The 27,311-nt window shown below is 38.2% G+C and overlaps 2 protein-coding genes across 4 annotated transcripts in view; both read right to left on the reverse strand.

Annotated features, from left to right (window-relative positions):
* nherf1b (NHERF family PDZ scaffold protein 1b) overlaps nucleotides 1-2,544 on the reverse strand; it is a 45,040-nt gene extending 42,496 nt beyond the window's left edge. Inside the window, exon 1 of one of the 2 annotated variants that reach the window (XM_084127472.1) lies at nucleotides 1,861-2,483. In XM_084127472.1, coding sequence (XP_083983598.1) covers nucleotides 1,861-2,346 — 486 coding nt within the window. In that variant the 5' untranslated portion in view covers nucleotides 2,347-2,483. Of the gene's footprint in view, nucleotides 1-1,860 lie in introns of both variants that reach the window. The other variant, XM_084127471.1, reaches the window with a different exon arrangement.
* Nucleotides 2,545-4,718: 2,174 nt separating this feature from the next.
* On the reverse strand, nucleotides 4,719-26,823 carry LOC311091528 (ras-related protein Rab-37). 2 transcript variants are annotated; one of them, XM_084127487.1, is made up of 9 exons: nucleotides 26,249-26,823; nucleotides 22,705-22,815; nucleotides 13,280-13,321; nucleotides 12,668-12,734; nucleotides 10,721-10,773; nucleotides 10,490-10,555; nucleotides 7,625-7,681; nucleotides 7,455-7,531; nucleotides 4,719-5,794 (listed from the first exon to the last, which is right to left on the reverse strand). In XM_084127487.1, exons 1-9 carry the CDS (start codon nucleotides 26,357-26,359, stop codon nucleotides 5,692-5,694), a joined length of 687 nt encoding a protein of 228 aa, XP_083983613.1. In that variant the 5' UTR covers nucleotides 26,360-26,823; the 3' UTR covers nucleotides 4,719-5,691. The 2 variants fall into 2 exon arrangements, with proteins under 2 accessions (XP_083983613.1, XP_083983614.1); XM_084127488.1 differs by lacking the exon at nucleotides 22,705-22,815 and having other exon boundaries at nucleotides 26,249-26,681.
* Between the last annotated feature and the right edge of the window lie 488 nt (nucleotides 26,824-27,311).

The following is a 27,311-nucleotide window of genomic DNA, read 5'->3' on the forward strand; positions in this document are numbered from 1 at the left end:
AATAATGTTCCTCCTGGAACTGTGTAATTGGTTGTGGTGTGAAACTGTGTATTAAAAGTGTTTAGTCAAGGATGGAGGCTGAATGGAGTTGTTTGTCTTCTGTGAGAACTAACTCTTCCTGCGGTGGAGGTCGTCCTGAACATGCCAACCACCCACAGTCAATGACTGAAGAAGCACTATAGGTGTGCGTCCTGCCAAGTGCACTACAGTGTGTAGGTGTGTGTTTCACAGTTGTCATAGCGCTGTTATAATTGCTTGAGGAGTACAAAGCCATTTTTCAACTGCACATATGGACAAAAAAAATAAAAATAAATCAAAGCAATGAAACTGAATTGTATGGTGGATGTAATTAGACTTCTCCAAGAATAAAGTATGACAGATTTAGACTTAAGGGTTAGGTTTAGGGTTCAACTGTGGCAGTACCATGGTAAAGTGATTACATTAATATACAATTACCATATTCATCATCCACCTCTGCTTTTGCATTGTGCTCCAAGGTACTAGTTCAAAGACTATCGTGGAATTACCATGGATCATGTACAAAAGACCATTTCATAGTACTTTGTTGGTGTATTTTTACAACACAATGCATGAATGTACAAGTACACTTACAAAAGTACTGTGGTAATACCATTAAATCGTTGTATTTTAATATATTAAGGAAATTCCAATGCCACAGAAGTGATCAGATGTTCAGATTAGTGTTCAACCAATACTTTTCTTCAGTGGTTGATTCTAATTATTACATAACTTCCCTTGTGAAAAAGAAGTACACTTTAGCACTTTTAAAAAGAGCACTTGCTATGAATACCAAGAATACACTTAAGTGTGAACCATAGACTGTAAAAAAATAGGTGTGAACTGAATGTAATGTTTTCAGACACTTAACTGCATGTTAAGCGCAATTAAATGAAAATGTATTAGTTTAAATGTATTTGAAATTAAATTAGTTCAACTTAACAGGTTTGGCCCACTTAAGTAGGACTCTAACTTCATAATTACTTCTATTGTCTTCAAAATATGGTTAAATACCATTTCGTGTACTGACAGGCATTTTTATGATTAAATAAAATATACTTTAATCTCCTTTCCATTGTAAACTTAAATATATTTGTAATTACACATTTGTAGCAATGAAGTTTAGTACATGTAAAATATATTGACTTTAAATGTAATATTGAATAACAATCGAGTTAACATTATAATAAAGTGGTTTACATGTGCTTTAGTATGTTAGTGAACACACCAAAATAAGTGCACTTCTTTAAAGCATGACAAAAGATTACTGTAACATAATGGTTTAAAACTTTTCATTTGGCATTATTACACTTTATAAAAGTCTACTTAAAAGAGTCATGAAAGTGTCTCTCTTTAAGTGCACTTAAGTGGACTTTTATTTCAGTAATATTATCTGCAGTAATATCTAGTTTTTACTTTTAAGTACACTACAAGTGAACTTCAAATCTTTTTGAATTTTTGAAACTGAATCTTTTTTATACAATTAAGCCCAATACAATTAGGCACACTTATTTTTTCACAAGGGTTTAGATCCTTTATGTCCATTATTTACCATGGTAAAACCATAATCATACACATGATGCATTAAAGTACATAGAATAATATTGGAACTAGCCTACCGAGTACAAAAAAAACATACTAGTAGTACTATAGTACTGTCTGGTGCATTTCTGTTAGTAGTTATTTCATGAAAACTTACAATAAACAGAGTGCACTTTATCCTCGCAAAAAGTGTTATTATGGCAAATGATGGTAATATTGCAAGAGTACTGAATGCATTACTATATTTACTTCTAAGAATACCAAGATACTTTTTAATCATCCTAGCGCGTGGTCTCTCACCGTATCCGAGCTCATGGATGTCCTGAGTTTCTCCACCGCGGGAATGTAAACGGGGATGATCTCTCCGTTCCTCTCCGGCACCGGGGGCGGCGGCGTGTCGTCCCGCATCATCTCGTCGCTGATCTCGGGCTCATCGTCGCATTCGGGCACCGGAATCCCCTCCGTGACAAACTCCCTCACACACTTCAGCTCGTGTTTCTTCAGCAGCAGGTCGGTGTCCACGTCTACCACTATGAGCTCCAGGTTCCCGGGGCTCGCGCGTATCCTCGCCACGACCTGCTGATGGCTGTCGCTCTCCACGCGCTCTCCGTTGACGAACACCAGGCGGTCGCCCGCGCGCAGACCGGCCAGCTCGGCGGGGGAGTCGGGCTCCACCAGGCGGATGAACTGCCCGCTTTTGCCCTTCTCTCCGTGCAGATGGAAGCCGTATCCGTTCTCGCCCTTGTCCAGGACGCACAGTCGCGGGCGCTGAGTCTGGCTGGGCATCACGCGAGTTCACCTGTGGATTTAATCTGACAGCCTAAATAAATAAGAATTGAAGAATAACTGGGGGTCCTGCGCTCAGGTGCTCACGGATGAAGCATGTTACCCCGCGCAGTCTCAGTAAATGAAGGGATTTGTTGTTGGTAAAGTGTGAAGAGAAAGTTCGAGTGTTCGAGAGTTTGATAGGCAGCACATCAATATACAGATCCAGCCCATGGAGGAGTGACTCCTCTGGATACTCCTCCTCCTCCTCTTCTGCTGCATGCTCAGGACAGGGTGAACTAGGGTCATCTCATTCTCTGGGACTTTTTTTTTTTTTTTTCGCACTTTCCACTTCTGTTGTTTACTGTGATGTCATCCGAACAGTTTTTTTTTTTTTTTTTACAGAAATGAAACACATCAGCCATGAAATCAGATATTTAAAAAAAAACTCTAGTGCTCTTCGCGTGTCGGTCAAAAATTACCGATTTTTTTTTTTCTTACCGAGGAGCACCAGAGGGTTTTTAATACAGTATCGAAATGTGCACACAGACTTGCCCTATGAAGGAGTAAATGTAGGCTACACATGAGAACGTCCCAATGATCCGTATCTGAATTCCTCCAATACTGCTACAGTATATGGGAAAGCTAGTTGTCACACAGTAATATGGTTCTGAGGCAAACTACGGTTCTGTGTTTCCATTGTGACAATTTACCCCATATAATGCACCACATGTCGCACTGTTCAATAATCTTTCCCCAGGGCAATAGCAGAGGAAACAGAGTGAGTTATAGTCCACAGAAACTAACTTTCAAAACTAAACTTATAATGTGTGAAATATTCACTGGAGTAAAAAGTGTCTCCTTTATCTACACTCCTAAAATAGTAATAAAAGGCAATCATTTGAAGTGTTGTAATCGTGTAAAATAAAATAAAAATCAGGATTATGGTTAATTTGAGATGCATCATAACCTGTAATCTCACAAAACCGGTTATGTTTTGTGAGATTACAGTAACTGTCTAAGCAATGCCTATACTTTTTTTTAAGATCATTTGCATTTTGAGATTAATGACAATTCCTCCCCATTTCTCATACCATAATGCAAAATACAACTGCATTACTGTAATGCACACATAATTATACATATTAAATTCACATTAGGCTGTATGGTCGTACTGCCTTCAAGTTTTTGCTGACTTATATTTTTTAAAAAAAGCATTTCCTAAATTATAGGCTTAAAAAAGTAGCCTAGCGTTCTGCTCAGTTTAACAAAAACGCGACATGAAATACAATCAATGTAGCCTAACTTCTTTTCTGAGGTAGGCCTATTGTGTTCATCATAACAATTGCGTTCACATCTGTCAACTGGCACAACATAGGCTACATTTAATGACTACATATTTCAAATTACATGAATACATTTCTCAGACACAAACATCACCAAAACTTTATGTACCTACAGGCCAATTTGCACGTTTTCATAACCTCTTTTCAAAACGGTTAAACTTAAGTTCAAAAACATAACACAAATCTAAAACTAAACACTGAAAAACTAAAACCTGAATCTGAACACTGAAAATATTATCAAAAGAGTTAAATGAAGCTGCACGTCTAGTGTTAGTTTTTCAATTTCATTGTCATCCATTCTCAAGGGGACATTGAGGAATAATTTTGTACTGGAATATAAACATGGACTATGTAATATAGCCTAGCCTACACAAAAAAACTTAAATTAAGTACAAATAACTTGGATGTTTACGTCATAACTTAAATTAGGCTACATTAAACTTATTTATTTTTAAAAACAATTGAATCTTGTTTAACTTAAGTTGAAATAGCTTATTTTGATGAGTAAAAGCAATGCATGCAATTAAAGCAATGTAAAACATAGCCTATATTGTCATAACTTATTGATCGTGTAATTTTTTCACTGCAATGAATTATAAACATCAGAGGGTGACATTCTTGTTTTGTAAATGAACTTTACAAAAGAAATCAGCGCATATAGGCTATCTTTTGTAGTGTTCTTGGGCCATTGTCTTATGAGTTTGTTTTAAGTGTGTTTGTTGGTTAAAAACTTTGCTATAATGGAAGAATGAGTTGATTTGAGACACGAAGTGCATTTTGAATGTGAAATTTGTTGTGCTGAGCTGCAAGTTGAGAACTGTGAAGAGTTTTGAAAAAGTGACAAGCCTATTGAAAAATGCTTCCGATTGTAAAAAAATAAAATAAAATAAAAACACGATCCACGATCTTCCGAAATGATCGTCTTAAATTGCATGTCAGATTTAGTGTTAGAAAGGCAGCCTTCTTTGCTGAGACATACAGGTGCAGTGTGCGGTCACATGACTCAAAACAACCAATAGCAGTCCATAGACCAATGTCTCGCCAAGCTCAAATAACGTTTACATTTATTAATTTGGCAGATGATTTTATGCAAAACAGCTTACATAGTACAACACAAGCATTTGCTCATTCAAATAAGACTTGTTCATCTTCTCGGAGACCCATCGGTCAACCCGACGTTCACATAATTCACTTTATTTAAAAGTACAGGACACATATAAACTTGAAAGATAAGGCAACAATTAAATCGATATAAGCTCATTATTTATTCGTAATTCTCGGTGTGTAACACCGCCCCCCTGTGGCTTTAAATACTAACAAATGAATCGATGGAAAACACCCAAACAAAGCACTGAAAACAAAAAGCCCTCTCTACAAAACACGTGTGTGGTTACATTGAACTTTCCTATGGCACTTTGTGACCACCGTGAAAAAAATAACATTTTACAATAGGCTACAGCCCATATTCACATCAATCCCTATGCATGTCAATCATAGTGAGTGTGACATGTGAAATGAAACCCATATTACGTCATGATCAAGGCCTGACTCAGTCAAGCTGTGCTATGATTGTTTTCAACTCAATATATACACTGATTGTAAACAAAATACTTAACAGAAGCTGATATTTTGACTCTGCAAGACACTTAAATATACAGGATTTTATAAACACTAGACACAAGCTCACTGCCCGGCACATTTGCGTGGCGTATAATGTAATGAAACACCAATATATTTTATACTGTGTGTAGACAGAGGCTATAACCATCAGATAAACCCGGAAAGATCATGTTACACAGACAGATGTACCTGGAAACTGTACACACCTGGATTAATGCAGTTTATAAAGCAGAAACCACCTCCAGAGGCGTATTACTCTGATGTACCTCAGCAGTATTTTGGCTGTATATTCCTGACTAGAAAGCGAACAGGGGTCTGGGGGATCATCGGACACATCAAAACAACGTTCACACACACACACATCTTCGTATAGAAATATCTTGGACGTGGAGGAGGTCTGTCACACGAGGCAACAGCTGGACTTCTGCTTCTGTGAGTCGATGTAATCGTGGATCTTGAACTTGGGCTCGTGGGGCTGCTGGAGATTTCTTTGCTTCAGTTCTCTGTGTGGAGATTACAGAGGGACATTTTAAATGTTGTGTGGCAAACTTTGAATGTTGGTTTGACAAAGCCTTAAAAACACCTTTAAGTCCTTATGCGGTTTGAAGGCCCGTGTGGAAAAGATGAACAACAACACATGACATTACACCGTGCATGCCAATTATTTTTTTAACAAAAACTAGGCCAAAATGGAAAAGCCGTGTGTGACAAACTAAGTACAGCCTTACTGTTTTCATAGGAATTAAGAATCAATCAGTCTCTGCTAATCAAATGTCTTTGATGAATTGATCATCAGCAAGTGTGATCTCCTCAATAAAAGCAGGAGTTTTGTCAGTTTGCTGGTCTGGATCATTCAGGTGTGTGTGTTCACACAATAAAAAGGAGGAAAGACATCAGCAATGATCTTAGAGAAGCAGTTGTTGCTGCCATCAATACGGCCATTTCCAAACCATCTAAAGTCCATTATTCTACAGTGAGGAAGATTATTCACAAGAAAACATTCAAGACAGTTGCCAATCTTCCCATGAGTGGACGTCCCAGCAGATTCACCCCAGGTCAGAGAAATCACAAAACACCCAAGAGCTTCATCTCAGACTCTACAGGCCTCAGTTAACATGTGAAATCTTCAAGTTCATGACAGTACAATTAGAAAAAGACGGGACAAGTATGGCATGTTTGGGAGGGTTGCCAGGAGAAATAATCTTCTCTCTAAAAAGAAGCACAGCTTAGGTTTGCAAAGTTGCATCTGAACAAACCTCAAGACTTAAGGAACAATGTCCTTCAGACAGAAAAGACCAAAGTGGAGATGTTAGGTGAAACTAAACACAACATATCAGCACAAACCCCTCATACCAACTGTCCATCACACTGATGGAGGGGTGATGATTTTGGGCTTGTTTTGCAGCCAGGACCTGCTGGGAATCTTCAGTCATTGAGTCGATCATGAACTCCTCTGCAAACCACAGTATTCTAGAGTCTAATGTGACACTATCTGTCCGAAAGCCAAAGCTTGGCCGAAACTGGGTCGTGCAACAGGACAATGATCCCAGGAACACCAGCAAATCTACAACAGAAGGGCTGAAAAAGACAATAATCAAAGTGTTGCAGTGACCCAGTCAAAGTCCAGACCTCAGGAGAGACCTTAAGAAAGCTGTGCATTAACAGATGCCCACAAACCTCAATGAACTGAAGCAACGTTGTGAAGAAGAGAGGGACAAAATTCCTTCACATCAATGTGAGAGACTGATACTGACACACATAGAACGATTCCTTAAACGTATTTCTGCTAAAGGTGGCTCTACAAGCAGTTGACTCATGGGGTGTACTTAGTTTTTCACACATGGCTTCTCCGTTTTTGCCTTGTTTTTGTTAAATAAATAATGACACTGTGTAATATGTCATGTGTTGTTGTTCATCTGAGATTGCATTTACCAAATTTTCAGCTGATTTTTATCATGTTCTCATACATAAAAGCATAGAATTCAACAGGATGTCCTTTCTTTTTCGCATGACTGTACGTCACAATAGAGAGGAAAAGACTAGCTCACCTTCAGTTTCATGCTAACTTTAATAGTACACAGTACATATGATCAATAGCAATAGTGACACTTGTTTAAAAGTTCAAATTCACTTAGAGTATATAATGAATAAAGAGTCTCAGACCTTGCTATGGCTTGGAAAGCGAGTTCCACATTGACACCGGTCTTGGCACTTGTCTCCATGAAAGGGACTCCATATTGCTTTAGAAAAGAAAAAGACAGTGTTGAAGTTAAATAAAAACAACTGTTCACTGATCATTTGTGTGTGTGTGTTAAATACACATCCACTCAAACCTTCGCCAGCTTCTCCCCTTCTTCGTGTGTGATGACCCTCTCAGCAGCCATGTCTGACTGGAGGAACACAAACACACATCAAAAAGACATTTTATTACCGATAATACATATCCTTGTTAGTCAAACTAACCAACAAGAGTGTGAATAGAGTTTTTAATATGATATTATGATTTCATTAAAGAAACATTCTGAGATAAACAAGTTAACCTTGTAAAGCCTGACATATGTAATAATAGTGATGGGTAATGGCGTAGTGTAGGATGGGCACCGATCCTGATGCTTTACCTTCAGACTTTGATTCCATCCAGTTAGAGGATATTAAACATATTTGATATTTTGAGCCGATTTCAGAACACACATTGTCGTCATTTGTCGTGCGTCTCCTAGAAACGAGGCGTATGCTTCTGCGCGAGTTTGTTTTCGGAGCGGCATAAAAGTCTGTCGTATGTCATCCTCGGTCGTTTAGTTTGTGATGACCAGTTTTTCTCTTTAAACATTCACAAAGTTGGTATGTAACACACTGAATTAAACATAAAATTAATCAGTAATCTGTTTTATTTACAACGTCAAATCTTTTTTTTGTGTGTAGTGTATTCCAGCCTTAAAGGCACAGTATGTAAGTTTCGCCACTAGAGGTCGCTTATTCAAAACAAAGGCATAGCTTGATGACTCCATGAATGAGTGTGGAATCATGGGAGTGTCGTCTTCACCCCCACAGCCGATGGAAAGCAATCCAACGGGACTCAGGCAGAAATCATGTTCATGGATGAGCGAATGTATTACATTTTATTAAAGGGGTGGTTGATTATGATTTAATTTTTCTAACTTTAGTTAGTGTGTAATGTTGCTGTTTGAGCATAAACAACATCTGCAAAGTTACAACACTCAAAGTTCAAAGCAAAGAGAGATATTTTCTTTTAAAGAAATCACTTTTTAAGGACTACAACAAACGGCTTGTAGGGACTACACAAGCTTCCTCCTGGGTTAGTGACATCACTAACCCTAAAATATACATAAACCCCATCCCCGGGAACGTGATTTAGAGATTATCATGACAGAATATGCTAATCAATGACTAGAAGATAACTACACATAAGCTACATAAATTCATCAACTAACCATTCAGAAACGTCCTGTTGCTTCTACATGTTGTCACTTCTTCTTGAGTCTCTCCATCATTGTCTGAATCCGGTTTGAACATAAAAGGCTAAAAGTTTCTGAAATTTTCAGTGCATGTCTGTGTGAGGTAAAAGGACACGCCCCCTGAGCCGGAAGCAGCAGCTCATTTGCATTTAAAGGGACAGACACAAAAACGGTGCGTTTTTGCTCACCCTCAAAAAGTGACAATTTTAACATGCTATATAAAAATATCTGTGGGGTATTTTGAGCTAAAACTTCACATATACACACTCTGGGGACATCAAAGAGTTATTTTACATCTTGTGAAAAGGGCATTATACCACCCCTTTAACGTTACTGTGGTGTGAAGCAGGACGGGAGCGAGAGCCGCAGGACATTTTACATTGCTGTTTTATTAAGCTTATATGCCGCAGTCGCTCCTTTCTTTTTTCTTTTTTTTACGATTAGAGTTACGATTAACGTTTGCCTCATTCGTCCCTGAACTTGAACTTTATTACAGTTATGTTTCATCACTTAAATTCACATTATTTTACGTCATTCTAATAAAACAGCCACAAGTGCTGAATTACTTCTCATACAGGCCACTTTAGACAAGAGAATCAAACAATACAACTAGCCGTATTGAGCTGTATAACAATAATTAGTTTTCTGTCGATAAAAGTATTCAAACAGTTGCTCACCTGTCTAATAAAACATAATATTTTAAAGCATTGTTGGTGTTTCTACAGAAGTAAACCCGGAAATCGAGCGCATGACATCATTAACGGGCGATGCAATCACATGGCCCGTTAGACTGGTTAAAATATTAGATTTCTCTGGATTTAAACGTTGTTGGACACATTTGGGATAATGTAAGTAGGCCTACACAAGCCAGCAAAATATATAACATTGTTCTAGTGGTTCTTGGATATTTTAATCCAAAATTCTTATATATTGTGCCTTTATGTTTTCAATAAACGGATACTTGATCACTTATGTTACTTTTTTTGTTCAAAATGAATAAAGTTTAAATAATGTATGAGTACATCATAAATCCATCTTTCAAACCCTGTTTTTGTCTTGATTCACTAACTTATAAGGTAACAATAAGATTGCATTTGTTAATATCAATGCATTAACTTGAACGAACAATGAGCAATATGTTTTTTACAGCACTTTTTAACCTCTGTTAATGTTAATATCAATACAGTGTTTGACCTTATCAGACTAGCAATCTTTTGTACAGTCATTAATTTAAAAACATCAGCGTTTCCAATTATTCAAAATTACAGCATAAGATATGGCACTTATGTGCTCATGTTGACATGTATAACATTAAGTCTTATGGACAATGTACTTTGGCTGTGTGCATTTATATATTCCCAGTCCCTTTTCATTTAGTCCATTACCAGCGATTTATAATATAAAATGAGGCTTTCTGGCTCAATCAGTCCATTAGGGGGCACTATCTAATCCAGTGCAAAACCAGTTAGTGCAGTTACACCAGAACACACCCAAACCGCACATCAAACAATGAAAAAAATATGACCAAAAGCGTGTAGTAAAAATGCTTGGGGCAAAAATTAATTACTCGCAAAAATGACAGTACAGTATAAAGGACATAAAATAAAAAAAGGTGAAAAACTGATTTTTGGCTCGGTGTCTGCATATGCATTAAAACATTATTTGTACCTTTCAAGAGGGTCTGCTTATCTCGGTTCACTCCTTTCAGGAAGTCCCACTTACCTTGTTGCCAAGCAACATGATGACCACATCCTTCTGTGCGTACTCATAGATTTCAGTCAGCCAAGCCTGCATAGCAATAGACATGCAACAACAACAAACACACACGCTTTGAAGGACAAGAAACACATCTGCAGCAGAAATGTCTTTTCACATCCCACGCTATCAAAAGCAGGGAAATAAGAAGCTCAAATGAACACATTTTTAAATGTCTCAAACGTTTGTTCGTCTTACCCTGATGTTGTCGAAGGAGGCCTTTCTGGTGATGTCATACAGCAGCAGTAGAGCTGAAATCGAAAGGACAGTATGTTCAAGTCATGCCGGATGATTCAGAGCTGAGCTTTATTCGTAGTTAAACTCTGACTCAAGTGTTAAGACTGTACTGTGGCACTGAACGTTTTCCACTGAGACTGAGATTCAAATGAAACGCTCAACTGAGAAACTGTGTAAAGACTGATTGTAACAGATAGTTCAGACCCGTGGATGACCAATATGAGCTTTTTATTGATCATAGAAATACCAATAACTAGAGAGCTGAGCTAATGATGACTGATATAATGCCAATATACACTCACCGGCCACTTTATTAGGTACAACCGTTCAAATGCACATTAATGCAAATATATAATAATCACATTGCAGTAAGTCAATGCATTTAAACATGTAGACATGGTCAAGACGATCTGCTGAAGTTCAAACTGAGCATAAGAATGGGGAAGAAAGGTGATTTAAATGACTTGGTGTCATGGTTGTTAGTTGGTCTGAGTATTTCGGAAACTGTTGATCTATTTCCACACACACATCCATCTCTAGGGTTAACAGAGATTGATCCGAAAAAGAGAAAATATCCAGTGAGCGGCAGTTCTGTGGATGAAATGCCTTGTTGATGCCAGAGGTCAGAGGAGAATGGCCAGACTGGTTCAGCTGATAGAAAGGCAACAGTAACTCAAATTACAAGTCATTACAATGGAGGTCCGGAGAAGAGCATCTCTGAACACACAGCATATTGAACTTTGAAGCAGAAGAGCTACAGCAGCAGAAGACACACCGGTGACACTGTCAGCTGAGAACAGCAAACTGAGGATACAATTCACACGAGCTCACCAACACTGGACAGTCAAAGACTGGAAAAACGTTGCCTGGTCTGACGACTGCTGCGACATTCAGTTGGTCGGGTCATAATCTGGCATGAAAGCATGGATCCATCCTGCCTTGTATCAGTGGTTCAGGCTTCTGGTGGAGTAATGGTGTGTTGGATACTTTCTTGCCACACTTTGGGCCTCTTAGGACCAATTGATCATCGTTTAAACACCACAGTCTACCTGAGTATTGTTGCTGACCGTGTCCATCACTTTATGACCACAGTGTATCATCTTCTGATGGATATTTCCAGCAGGATAACACAAGTCACAAAGATCAAATCATCTCAGACTGGTTTCTTGAACATGACAATGAGTTCCCTATACTCAAACGGCCTCTGAGGAATGTTTCCAGCAGCTTGTTGAATCTCTGCCACGAAGAATTAAGGCAATCCTGAAGGCAAAAGGGGGTCCGACCCAGCACTAGCGAGGTCTACCTAATAAAGTCGCCAATAAGTGCAAATACATATTTTAATAACAGAACAATTTACACAAAAGTGCTCAAATGCAATGAACATGCATTTTTGGCTATATTCAATGAATTTTTTTTTTTTTTTTACTGAACATTGGTATTAAACATTAAATTATATTGTTGTTAAACGATACACTCAAGGCTGAATATTTGATTGATTTTACCAGTGTAAACCTCTTTGTGGTGCACCTAAGAACATCCATTTTTAATGACACACACACAGCAAATTATCACAAGTGCTGAAAAGCAATACACTTAAAGCAAAGCAAAAAAAAAACAATAAAAAAACAAAGGAATTACCATAAATAACATTAATATGTTTATTGAATTACAAAACATTTTATTATATTGCTGTTACCACTTTTAAAAAAAAAGAAGAATGTCACTTGAGGCTGAACATTACAGTGATTTGATCAGTTTAGTTCACTTTGTTTCAGGCACAAGAAGCGCCGTGACTCATGGTAATGCACGGCCTCTCGTGACGTACAGCTTTAATAAGACACGGCACCAGTAATGAAGTCTATCAGACGGTGACGTGTCAGTGATTCCTCAGTGAGATGTGATATTTACCCTGAGCGTCTCTGTAGTACGCGTGAGTAACGCTGCGGAACCGCTCCTGACCGGCCGTGTCCCAAATCTGCAGGAGAGGAGCGTTAACAGGTGAGGCTTCATTTACACGTCAGGCACACATCAACATGAATCACATCCCAGACAGCAACAAAGTGTCGGCCCAGATCCGGGCCACATCTGGTACATGTGGATTCAACGCGTGCCAAATGTGGGCCGGATCTGGGCCGACACCATGTTGCTGTCTGGGATCTCAAATGTGGCAAAGAGGGAAACCTGAAATGCATTTAGAATATTTTGATTTGTGGTTTTGTCCTGATGTAATAAAACCTTATCTTTGAACCGGCAGGAGGACTGACCAAATTCAGTTTTCTGAAATGAATGCGAGCGGTGCTTGCCTGTGCAAAACACACACCTCCACGATGCTATAGAGCAGCGATGAGATTTCAGTAATCCGGTTTTTATCTGCCAGCAGACGTCTGTTCAAGTCACATGATTTGAAACACCATTCAGGACGAGTTCAGTACAGTACTCACATACTGATGCTCGTCTCAGCAAACACCACTAACTAGAGGTATAAATATGTAAATAGACGATGAACTTGTGTTTGCTTACCTGGAGTTTGACCTTCATGTTATCCACAGTCACCACCTTATTCTACAGGCAACAGGAAGAAGAAACACCCATTAAAACCACAACATAATGAACAGTGAATACTTTGTTATTCAAGGAAAATCACACACACACAAAAACAATTTAGCTATACTAAAGTGAGGTCTCTAACTGTGCTGTTTTGCTTTTGTGTGGCCAGTCTCTCCACACAGACTTAATTATATAGCGAAGATGAAATAACAGACCAGCTCCCTGCTTAATTTCCTGTTGACGTCAGCCGTTACTTCCTTTGTGAGCAAAACGTTTTAAAAATTGCACCTTCTGCACTGAGAGGACCAGACTTATCTGATGTTTTCATGCACCAAATGGCAGTGCAATCAGAGACGTCAGTCACACAAATGGAAGTGAGATTTCCAGAGATGAATAATTATCATCTGCAGACATTCACATACATCTACAGGAAACCATTTAGGCCTGACTAATCATTCAGTGCAGTTAATGCTGACGGATCAAAAAGCGTAGGTGTTTAAAGCTGAAGAGTCTCATTTGTTCGCTACTTTCTCTTTTCTTGGCAGAAACGACTGAAAGCATGTGGATTTGTAGGTGCCACCAGTTGGATAGAAATTACACAACATGTCTGACTTAATGTTACCGTACATCATCCTTTAATTTCCATTATCAAACAGTTGTAACCCTCAGACCAAACTGATAATGTTTGAACACCAATGAAATGCCGGAGTGTTCCTCATCTGTTAACTAGAGACGTTACTGCTTTGTTGATTTAGATTGTCGCTTTCTTGAGGGTCAGAAATGTATAAAGAATAGGTCATATTCTGTCATCACTGATTCACATTCTTGTTGTTTCAAACACGTATGACTTCTATGGAACACAAAAGGAGAAATTTTGAAGACTGTTCAGGCTGCTCTTTAACGTACACAAAAAAGCACAGTAAAAAGAGGTACATATGACTTGTGTCTTGGCAGTTCATATGATAACCTCGAGTGAAGTGTTGTTATTGTTAACAAAAACAAACTATTAAAAAAAATTGGTAATTGGAATAATGCTAAAATAAAATAAAATATACATTTTAAATGAAAAACAAACTTTATCGACCCGGGACATCATTCACTGCCCTCCTCCTCATTCATTTTTTAAAGTTAGACCTCAACCTTCTTAGTATTCCTCAATCAACTCATTATAAACAATGTAACAAGAAAAAATTAAATAAAATTATAAAAGAATGCCCGATTTCCCATTCATTCATTCATTTTTTTATTTTTTTTTGTAAAAATTGTATAGGGCCGCTAATAACTTGAGTATATTTTTTCTGCACAACAATAATGGAATCTTTGATGACTGAATAAACGCAATTCACATTTATTCCTCAAGGTGGCGATGTCTGATACACAATGATGAAGTGACGTTTCACTCATAGTTACCGCAGGCAGAAAACAAAAGAATAGGAAGAATCATCAGCAAAACTTGAAATGACTCAGTGATTTACTGCAGAGCAAGTGCTGAACGCTATCAAATATTAGTGTCACTGACACATGATGGTGGATCTGGTGAAGAAGCCGTCAGCGATCAAAATATTGATTTTGAAGATGTTGAAAATTATATTTTTGGGAATTAGAAAATTAATATGAGCCAAATACTGAATGTACTGGGAATTTAGCTCTGATGAGGACAGTGATGATGGTATAAAACATCTGCTTAAACTGAACCCTTCCAAACTCCAAAAGGTAACAAAATATGCTTAATTTTAGTCTTCTGTAATTATTACGCTAATATCAGGAGAGTTTTATATTATGCTGACAGATAGAGATGCATACGTGTTAGGTGTAGATCTGGATCGCTAAAAACCTGAATATGTAATGATTGGCGAAACATTCAAGCATTTAGGGGTTAAACGAACAGTTAAAATTTGGCTTGGCAACTAATAATAATAATAATGTTAACTAAGAATACTAACATTTAGTGGTGTTCAATTCCAGTTTTTTTGCAGTCGACTCCAACTCCCAACTCAAACTGCAGGAGTTGTAAGAATCGACTCCTCGGCTTCACTTACTTTACATCAAACAAGACTTTTAAATAAATAAAATATTTTAAATTTAAATTCGTTAAATAAAACAAGACTGCAGTCGTTATTACCAGTGTTGGTAGGGTGACCACCTGCTAATAAGCCCAAGGGGGGACAAGGGGTATGTTTCTGAGGGACAATGTGGGACACTGCCTGGCGCGGCGGTGCCCCACTGGCAGACTCACTGATAGTGGTTTACCCATTTCTAGCACATAGCCTACCACCTTACATGGTATATTAATAATGCCCTATTCTCCTAAACGTGTAATTGCTGATGTATGCTCATGAATAGGCCAACCAATGTGTATTTTTTTTCTAAATAAAGACTCATAATATTTTGAACATTCAATGAATTGACAGATGTACTTCCACTTAAGATTTACTATTTAATTTTATTTATTTTTCATTACAATTTATTTACTTGAAATAAATTATAATATAAAATTATAGGATTAACAGGAATTGTAGTTGCTCAACACCACAGGAAGGGTAAAAAAAAAAAAAAGTATTTAAAAAAAAAAATACGATCGACATCGTATTCCCCTCCATGTCCGATTGAGAAGGACGTTTTGCATAGGTCACAAAAAGCGCTCTCGGTATCACCCTCAACACCTTTCAGCCACAAATATTCATTTCCCCATTCTTTCTTGTACCCACAATTTCTCTTTTTAACTGATGATGGCGTTGCCTCTCAGACTCAGTCTCTTTCTCGAATTTTTCGAATTGGAAAGCGCGCATCTAAAAGTTCCTTCCTTCCCAGTGTGTCTGGTATGCGCGTGCGTGCGCTGTCATGACAACAACGAAAAAGTTGACAACAGTCAGCAGTTCAACTGAGGGGTTTGTGTGGCAACAATAGCGTGCTGAAATGTCAAGTAATGTTCGTTTGGCTGCTTGGGGCTCGAGGATATAGAACGACCAACTTTTTTTTTGAGCAAGCATAGATTATGCGTGACACGGTCTCAATTTGCGGGACGCGTGAATTGGGCTTCAAACGCTGTGCGCGCACGCGCTACGCGGGACGGGTGGTCACCCTAAGTGTTGGGGGTAATACAATACAGTGCAAGTAATGCAAGACATGTAATCAGATTACTTTTTCAAGTAACTAGTAAAGTAACAAATTACTTTTAAATTCACAACAAAATATCTGAGCTACTTTTTCAAATGCTAAAAAAAAACCCTACTGTACAGGCGTGAATTTGCATTTCCTTCAGCCTGAGGCGCATTCATTTTACTTTTGGTGTGAAATGGCCTTGATATTTGGCAGAAATATCACTTTTTTTCTTTCTTTTTCTTATTAATAAACAAGCAAGCCCAGCTCAGGTGAGACAAAGTAATGCAAAAGTAACAACCCAACTAAGCATGACACAAAGTAAGTAACTTTCCCCAACACTGGTTATTACACTTTTTTTTTCCTGACATGAGGCCTTAAATTCCACTTATTTAAACACTTTTAGCGTGACTGTCCAAATGAGTCAAATTTAGCGATGACATTACAGTAGCTTTGTGTTATTCACCGGTGATTCCAAGATTGAAAAGTCTAAGCATTTCTGTATGCTTAGATTAAGCATGTAAGATTAAAGTTTTAAGAACATTGGTAAATATGGAGACTTTTCCTTGTAAAGTTAAAGAGACCTCTTATATTTGATTTTCCGAAAGACAAAGTGGGGAAAATTAGAACAAGATTTCTCACTTTTCCACTTTTTCCAAAGGTAAAAGAGGTTCAGTTTAAAATTATTAATGATATTTATCCTTGTAATGATTTCCTCCGACACAGATTTAATATGGATTGTAATGAGTGCACTTTTTGTGAAGCAGACAGAGTCGTTGGAACATTTATTTTATTTATGCAAATTTTCAAAGAAATTCTGGGATGACCTTTATACTTGGTTAAGCTTGAAATATGTAATGCCTGACTTTAACTTTAAAACTATAAAATATTTGTCTTTTTCTTTTTCTGAATTTTTGGTGAACAATATTGTGCTGTTGGCCAATTACTTCATACACAAATGCAAATTCTTTAAGAACCCTCTCACTTTCTCACTTTTCCATAAAGATTTAATGATCTTCTTCAAGTCGTTAAGACTTGTATATAACAAAAAAGCCCTTAAATTATATAATCTTCTTAAGGTATTTTTTGATGATAATCCCCTTGTGTAACATTTTCTTTTTTATTTATTTTCTTTTTGTTCTTTACGTTTCTTTAGGTTTATGGTTTATTTATATTTTGTGCTGCTATTTGGACTTCTCTGTAATCTAATAAGATTTGTATCTTGAGCTTCGTTTGGTATTTTGTATGTTTTTTTTTTTAGCAATATAAAAAAAAAAGAATAAAAAAAAAGTTAAAGTCCAACTGAAAAAAAATAAAAAAAATAAAATTACAGTAGCTTGAAATGATCAGTAGCTATCGACGTCGTTACCTATTCCCAATGCATAATTTTATTATTCACTTTCTGCTAAATTTCTCCTTTTGTGATTCACAGAAGGAATAAAAAGGCAGGTTTGGAGCAACAGGGGAGTAAATGACGACAAAACTGTTTTCGCGGTTGACTATCACAAACGCTTCGGCTGCTTAAAGCACCTTCCAGGAAGTTCTGCATAAGAAATGAAATCAGAGCACAGCACAAAGCCATTTGAGAAGAACATGAACTGGTTCAATAAGAGCGCAGGTATGTCTCTATTGTTCCTTCAATCGCTCATGCACATCTGACGGGAATGAACACAATTCTTTTACTTGACAGAGCTGCGTTCAGAAGAGCTCAGATGTCTCATTCTTTCTCTAGGAGCAAAACCATCACAAGCTGCAGAACAAGATAAATTGAAAATCCAGTGACAAAACTGGTAGTGACGATTAGGCTTTTCATGGAATTGAGAAATGCTTCTTTTTCAAAACCGTTTCAACTTTTTAAAAAAAATGCAGGAACGTTCGATTCATAATGTTCTGTTAGCGCTTCTTCATTGTATGCATTCAATCAATATACAGTAGTCAACAATATATATATATACACACACAAATAATGTCATACGGGTTTGGAACATCATAAGAATGAATAAATGAAGACTACACACACACACACACACACACATATATATATATATTTATATGTATATGTGTGTGTGTGTGTATGTGTGTAAACTTGTACAACTATCTTTGTGAAGACCAGTTTGAGTTTTAGACCTTTGGAGTGAGGACAAAGAGAGTAAAGTGAGGACATTTTGGCCGGTCCTCACTTTCTGAGAGCCCTTTAAAGGCCTGTTTGAGGGTCAAGACTTGGTTTTAGGGATAAGGTTATAATTAGGTTAAGGGTCGGTTTAGGGTCAGGGGTCGGGTTAGTTGTGATGGGTAAGGTTAGGGTAAGCGGCTAGAGATTGCATTGTGTCAATGAATGTCCTCATAAAGATAGATGTACAAGAATATGTGTGTGTGTGTGTGTGTGTGTGTGTGTGTGTGTGTGTGTGTGTGTGTGTGTGTGTGTGTGTAGTCTTCATTCATTAAAAAGGTAGAAGCAAAGTTCCTTCAAGGCAAGTAATTTCACTCAGCGGTCATCTTTAATCAGCTATTTCAGTCATTCAAGCACAGCTCCCATCTCTTTGAATTAGGAAACAAAATTCTTCAAAGCTGTTCGCCAAGTTTACGATTTTAATGTCATATATGAAATCACCAATGAAATCTGACAACAGCCATCTCATAAACTTATGCTCAAATAGTGTTAAAAAGTCTTCTACAACAGTTCGTTCTGGTTCTCGAATCTGATTGGCTGAGAGCCTTTTCCAGCCATTCGATATTCTACCAGTGTGTCACCACGGTAATCGCTTCACTGTTTGTATCACTCCACTTGCAGCGAGCGTAACGGAAAATAAAACACAATGCTGACCAATATTTTCAGTGAATAACACACACAAATCTATAATATGACTTCGAAAGAGTCATTTGGATAATTGTGCTTCTTTTACAGTGGGGTTTTCCTCTGCATGAAAGAGACAATGACAGAATCTTCATTTTTTCTGTGAACTATCCCTTTAAATCAGTGTCAGTCAGGAACAAATATCGACGGGCACTTCTTCGAAAGTACTAAAATAATCAATGTTAAGAGACCGGGATCAAAGCCAGAATAATTCAATTCTTTACCGTTTCCATTCATACAGTGACGATGATATATGACGATGGGATTTTCATTAGACAGTTGCTCTGGGAACCCGCTTGATCTATCCTATCATTTGAGAAATGGACAAATAAACGGTATCAGTTTCAAGGACATTTTGACACTGGAAAGGATATCGATTTATGACAAACATTCATCTTTCATGGCCTCTGTCCATCCAGCATAAATCAACTATAGCCATCAATTTGTTGTAATGGCTTTCCATTTCTCTGGCATCAGACTTGCTCCGCTCTGGCTCCCACACATCCTCATGCTGAGCAAGTGCTACAAGGAAGAGCCCAAAATAGACACAGGCTATAGTGCTGCCGCTGTGCCATTCAAAAAAAATACCAGCACTGAAACGCTTCACTGTTTCCCTGAGCCACGGCAGATAAAATTCTTCATTTCTGACTAATTTTAGGCGTTGTTGGCAGGCAATCAAAGCATGAGGTTTAAAAAAGGTTTTTGAACTTCCTAAAGACACCTTCTGTCTCAAAGCATGGCACTTTCTCCTTGATTCTGGCGTTAGAATCTGTTCCACGCCACATGCAAAACCTTGACCGTTTCAAGGTCTTTAGCCAACCTTCACTTCCCGGCAAAAACACATACTGTGAAACCAAACTGACTGTCTTGGCTTGAGGGCAAATATCTATTTGTGGAGCATGACAAACTTTATTTTCCTCCAATAAAACACGTGCCATTGACGCCAACTGACAGAACAGCCTCTGCAATAACAACTGTTGGTGTGTTTACCACGATGACTCAAAAAAGACAGAAAGCCACCCTAACTCTTTCTCTTTCTCTGAGAACATAAACAAAATATATAAATGACTCATCTTGCACTTTTTTGTCCAGTCATATGCTCTCTACAATGAGAATGTCCCTAACAATAACTAGCAAATTATAGTTCCTGGCAGTGATGTAAACAAAATCCGTGACGTGTCCACGGTCGCTTTGGCCAGGTGGTATTTATAGTATAGGGGGAGGAGCTTTAGATTCTAGAGAGCATTTGATTGGACAGAAGATGTGATGAGAAGTTGAAGTCCGCGGTGATGTCTTACAAATCCGTGATCCATTTTAGCGGAAGTGAGAGACTTCCTAAATGCAAATTTTGTCATTGTTTTGGAACACACCAGCTTATTCATAAGCTCAAGGCTAACATATTCATACTAAAAGCTAAAAAATGATCTATGAAAAATAAACATATGATTAGATTTGGAATGAATTGAATAGATTTCATTTTATGGCAACTTTGAAAACACCCCAGGTAAGTTTAAACCAAAAAACAGCTTGTTTCCTCCCCAACGAGGGTTGGCAGGTGCAGCTCAAGGCCCAAAAATGTCACGGGGCGACTGGTTAATCATTTAGCCAGACTGAAACGTGGACGAGCATCAGATTGGCCTGTTATATCCAAACACTCCAAGACGTCTGGAGTGGTACAGAGACTTCACAGATTTGAGAGGCTGGTGGACCAATTACACTTCAGAAGACCACAGAGATTTGCACAGTTAAACGCCAATGGACAGTGATCACACACACACACACACACACACACACACACGGCCTCTGTATGATGGAGTGTCTGAACAGCTTTTTGATTAGATGCTGACACTAAGTGTTAAATGGATAATTTTCAAGCATTATATTGTAATAATTTTTGCCTCTGAAGTCCACTTGTAATATTAGATTTTGAGGAATATTTTCCTCCCACGGACCCTGAGATTATAAGATTATAAGAAGATTACACAGGTTTGGAATGACATAACAGTGAATAAATGACAGAATTTTCAATTTTGGGTTTAAACCCTCTGGTGCTATTCTGTCATTCTTGACTGAAAAGTAGAAACGTTTGGTACTGAGCCCAAATAAGATCTGACTGAAAGCTCATTTTTTTTGAGATATCAAGCTCAAATTTGGAACACAACTCGTTTAGATTTATGGCTTTGATCTTCAGGCAGTTTTAGAGTAAAACGTGTTTTGGAAAATATATATTTCATGTAAAACTTGAAAATAGTATTTTTGTGAATCTTCATAACAATGAACAAAAATCTATAACTTTTTTAAGTTACCGTAGTTTTTAAGGTTTGCTTTCAGTCTGAGATATTTCATTTTGGACGTTCATCTCATTTTTTTTTTAAACGTTACTACACGTTTCAGAACATTTAGAGAAAATTCAAAAGTAATTTTCCTATTATATTTGCAAATTGATCAAATGAAATGTTCCCTTAATCCCTTAATATGATGTTGCCTTAATCCCTTATATGCTCTTCAATGTTGCACAACCAAGAAAACCATTTAAAAAAAACATTAAAATAACTGGGCCCGTATTCATAAAGATTCTAAGAATCCTCTCAGAAAACTCTTAATTTAGCTTAAAAACTTTTACGTAGGAGTCTTAGCTTAAAAGCGATTCGGGACCGATCTGAGAGCAACTCTGAGTAAGGAAAAGACAAAAACTTTTATCTTAGTGAGGAGGCGGGGTTGACCCCGTTGCTATGTATGACACAATCTTTTGAAGACTGTGATTGGTTGGTTGTCAAATAAGGAAATTATGAAATTATGAACACTTTATGAATACGGGCCCTGGTCTTTTTGAACGTTCGGAAATAGCGTTTTCATAACTTCCACACCACAACAATAACGATGAAAACACCACAGGCACCATATCGAGGAAATCACTTTCAGAACTATTGTTTATCCAGCGGACGAACGATAAAAACATTGTAAGCCAATCAGAATCCATCCCGCTTTGAAGAGCTTGAGCACTTAAAGCGGCAGGCGACAAAACTGCAGTAGCCTACATGCCTAGAATAACACAGAACGATATTGCGCATTGGCGTGGACGCTTATATAGTTTTCATTCTGGGTGTGAATAGGCTTCAACCGTTTGCTGTAACAGCATATATCCTCCTTTCTCATCACTTGCTGAACACCGAATAAGCTAGGTGTCCTTTAGCCTACCTGAAAATGTGGGCAATCGTTGTGAACATCAGATCAGGAATACTACGATTTTTAGAATGTGTCGGTTTTTCAGATTTGTTTCAATAAATATTCTTTTTAGACTAGAGAAAAGCGTTGAGCTCCGACACTTACAAAAACATCAAACACACTTATTATATAAGGTTAAAAAAATTGATATGACCCCTTTAAACAATATGAAAATGTTGGAAAAAGAGAGGCAAACCAGCTCCTTCCACTGCTAGCTCACCCTAAAGTCTATCCCCACTGTTGCAATGAAGTTGCCTCCCAGAAAGGCACCATCTTTAAAGCGCACCAGGACGCAGGTCTTCCCCACTGCCGAGTCTCCCAGCAGCATCACCTAAAGGCATCAGGGTCAGAGACAGCTGTTAGGCCTGCAACCCTTTGATTACACACATCCTGGTTTGGTTTAATGAGCTCCAACATGTTAAAGTCAACATGAAATGACGTTCACAACCCACTTTACTTCCATCAAATCATACATTTCTGAGCGGAACGAGGCAAAAATGTAAGGTAGGAATCTGTTTTATCCATCAAGATTGTGAAAAGTGTCTCTAGTTAACAGGTTTTTGAAGAGAGCTTGGCGGGACCAAATAATTGAGAATAACTGCTACGTTTACATGGACACCTTTTGAATTGAATTCGAATGAATTCATTCTGATTGATGAATCCGAGCGTAGTGTTTGGGTTGATGTGCGCGTTTATCACACTACTGTCAGTCCAAATCCAATTATTTGTGTATCCGATTAGAATCCGATCTAAAATGATTGATGGTCCACATTGTGTATCGCAAATGCGATGAGTGTCCATGCCGCGCTTTCGTTTTCCAAAATATCTGCATTGGTTTCTATGGCAATGACATTGGATTGGTAGGTAAACGCCAAAAAAAAAAACAGCAACCGCAACATGGAGGGGGTTTGCATTTTACATTTAGTCATTTAGCAGACGCTTTTGTCCAAAGTGACTTACAATTTAGGACTAAATTAAGCGAGTCATCGTGAAGAGGCAAAAACAACGCAAGAAGTGCTCAAAATACGAAGTTCAGGCATTGTTCAGAGTAGCATAAGCCCGATAAGGGAGGATTAAAGGAAAAGGAAAGAATTTTTATTTTTTTTAATGAGGTTAAGTGCTCACTTGTGTGCTCTCAAACGGTCCTGTGCGTTGATCATTGTAGCCAATCACAGACATATCCGATGAGCGCGTGAACACAATGGCCAATCAGGTGTTTACGAATCCGCTCAACAGCGCTCAAAACATCACAATTTTAAAATGTAAATTTTTTGACAACTCTAGTCTCCGTTGTATGGTAATTTTCTGCTCGTTCGGCACTTTGCAACAACACAACCTTGTTTCTGCAGCGACTTTCAGCGTGTTTCCTATAACAACGTCTGACGTTTATATTTTACGCGGCGTGAGCAAGTCACAAACCATGCGAAATCCGATCAGACGGAAACGGATTTCCAGAAATGCGATTTGAACAGGATTTCAAACCACATAAGGATGTAGCTCGAACCGGATTTGTATTTCATGTGATTTTTTTTTGCTGTTCACACTAGCTAAATCTGACTGGATTTCAATTGGAAATTCACAAAAATCGGATTTGAAATGACAGTCTGAACTGGTCACAACCCAGATAGCAAATGACATCTGGCCCAGTTGTGGCCCACATCTCCCTGTTCTTCTGGCCCACATCCCGCATAAAATGACGGCGATAACTCAACAAGTGTGGCTGGCAATACGATACATATCCGGGCCTCATCTGGGCCAACTATGGCACAGTTCTGGCAGCGGAAAAGGTCATATGGGCCGTATTTGGGCCACACACAGCAAGCCACAATTCACGCTAAAACCTTTTCTGCTGCCAGAACTGTGCCATATGTGCCATCTTTGGCCCAGATGATGTCCGGATATGTATCTCAGACAGCAACATAGTGTCGGCCTACATCTGGTACATTCAATGCGTAGCCTACCAGATGTGGGCCGGATCTGGGCTGACACTGTATTCGTGCATGTCAGAAAAGAAAATTTTTTTTTTAAGCTTCCTAAATAGCCTCTCAGACAGCAACATAGTGTCAGCCCAGATCCGGCCCACATCTGGTACATGTGGATTCAATGCGTACCAGATGTGGGCCGGATCTGGGCCGACACCATGTTGCTGTCTGAGAGGCTATTTAGGAAGCTTCAAATAATAATTGATTTTTTGACATGCACAAATACAGTTTCCCACTATTTGCGCATGCTAACTTTTCTCCTACATTGCTTTTTTTCTTTGTTATAAAGAGCAATATATTTATCCATTTCAGGTCCTAATTAGGAGACGATAAGCACATGAACCATTGTGCCGTGCTGCTTATATTTATCAAGCAGTAAAAACGCCCCTTCCCACGTCCAAAACAAGGCGCCTGAGGATGAGAGTCCGAAACGAGGACTGGTGGGACGTTGTCCTGCTGCACTTCACAGAAGATGAGTGAAAGGAGACTTTTAAAATGACACAACAGTCATTTCTGACACTTTATTCAACAACAACAGCTCGTTCCACACATCATATGATCAAGTGTTTACATGTCCTCTCGATCGGATTAGAACAGGTTTAAAACACCCCTTCAGTCCGAATGAATTTGGCCAATTCATTCCGACTGACATGGTTGCATGCTTTTTTATTCCGACGGTGCTACTAGTGCAATTACAATCTGATTATTAGGGTCCATGTAAAAACAGCCTAGTGACAAATCATGCACACTAAAACCAGGAACAAGAATTGAAATGGGGTCATTTCTGCCTTTATGTTGACTTTAACACCAACACAGTTGTTTTGCATTGTAACGAACAGGAAACTTAAATTGTGAAATTAGTGTTTACCCAATTGTGTTATAGTGGTATTGCATAACATTCTTCTCAGAAACTACAAGCCAATTGCTCAACTCCGACATTAAACATTGTTCATCATTTTTAATCTATGCACTCTCCTTACTACAAAACAGCTCCTCTTATTGGACTAAAATACATAATTTTCACTGTAAAATGTTATTTTCATGATTTATCACAACTTGTTATCTTTTGTCATATCAAATTAGATAATGTGATTAGGATAACATAATATTTTGATTGATTAACCCAATCTCCTTTGGTGTATTTATTAATTTTAATTTCAATAAACTCAATTATAAGGCAAACAGGTAACTTACTTTAAGTTAAACCAACAGTTTTAAAGTTTTTGAGTTTTTTTTTACAGTGAACCCACGTCTCTTCAGAATATATCAATGGGGTTTTAAATGAGTAGAAATGACTCCCTCCTTGGGTCAATATTTATCCTCCAGTGAGTAAAAGTCAAATACGTGCATTACTCAAAAACTAGAGAACATGCATGAAAAGACAAATGGTTGATATACTGTATATAGCTTAACTTTTAAAAGCAAGAAAAAACTATTTTCTGACAATAATCTTGCGCAGTTGATTGTAATCCTAAGGACAACTGTCTTTACTTTGGTGCAATAAATATTTTAGTAGGCTATTTGGTCCAAAAGTAACCAGTTGAAAGAACCGCTGCTATATTGAAATAATGTTTATTCTCCATGTTTGCAGCCATTTAAAGTGAATTCTGATAGTTGCATGGCGGTTAACATACCTTTGCATTGTTGAAAACTAAGTAATATCAGAGTAGAAGACGCACGCACGCGCGCCACAGGTGCCAACTAACGCAGGGCACATGTTTCAAACACAACAATCGTGATAACAACAATGAATTATACAGACAATAAAAAAATAACTCACACCTTGAAGGCAACATCAAAATACTCATTGACCGAGGCGCATCGCTCCAGCATATTTCTCGATGTTCCGTTTTGAACACCATTCTCCATCAGTGTTGCTTTTTTGATTGACATCGCGGAAACAAATAGCGAGGATGTTTTGCTTTCGATGTTCTTCTCGAGACTATATCACAAATGCATCACATAGTGCATCTAAAACGCGCCCAAACTTCATCAGATGCTGGCGGAGGATGAGGATGGAGAGCAATGGGCATGAAGAAACACAAAACATGCATTTATCCGAAAAGCGTCCTCTTCATAATTATTAACGCGCAAAGACGCAAAACACATGAGCGTTATCGCTCAGTTGCGCGCATAATCACGCACGGGAAAGAAGCAGATCGCTCCAAAACACACATGAGCAACAGGCTCCCGTGGGTCACACTCTCACACACACACACAGGTGCGAGATCACACTGATTCAGAGGAGGAGACCGACCAATGACAACCATTAAGCGACGTGACAAAACTAGACGCGCCCATTGTAAGCTGCCGCGAGCGCACGGCTATGTTGATTTAATGCGTTGTGGTTTTGTCGCGTCGCGTCTGTTGAGGTGCAAACGCTTCCCAACGTGTTTTCACGTGTGTCATAAACCCATTCTTTCTGCAGGGGGCGCTTAAGGGTCCCGAGAGACAAATCCTCAATCCAACCTCATTCAAATCTCAGGGGATTTTTGGCTTTATTAGAGGCATTTGCGCACAATAAATTATAATCATTCAAATCTATTAATTCCATTCATTGAAAACTGACATACAATTGAAAATCCACCCAAGAGATCTCTAAAACATTATATGATAAAGAAGGCCCTCACAAACGACTGTGATTGGTCCATCCTACACAGTGCTGTGAAAAGTATCACGTACTACGTGACAACAGTGTCTGCGCATGGTGCTTCAGAAGATCTGACTGGACATTAATAATTCATGTCTGAATAATTATACTGAGAGCATTTAATAAACTTCTGTGAACTGAAAATACAACCTCAAGCGTTCAAGTATATGAATTATTGTTTGGAAACAATAGAGA

Source organism: Abramis brama (genome assembly GCF_963993115.1).
Source record: "Abramis brama genome assembly, chromosome: 1".
NCBI lineage: Eukaryota > Metazoa > Chordata > Actinopteri > Cypriniformes > Leuciscidae > Abramis > Abramis brama.

Excerpts from the sequence above, each read along its gene's own strand:
- LOC311091528 (XM_084127487.1), bottom strand. The coding sequence starts at position 26,359 with ATGTCAATCAAAAAAGCAACACTGATGGAGAATGGTGTTCAAAACGGA. Across the intron at positions 12,735-13,279 it reads ACATGAAGGTCAAACTCCAG|ATTTGGGACACGGCCGGTCA; the intron begins GTAAGCAAACAC and ends CCTCTCCTGCAG. Across the intron at positions 7,532-7,624 it reads AAGGGGAGAAGCTGGCGAAG|CAATATGGAGTCCCTTTCAT; the intron begins GTTTGAGTGGAT and ends TCTTTTCTAAAG.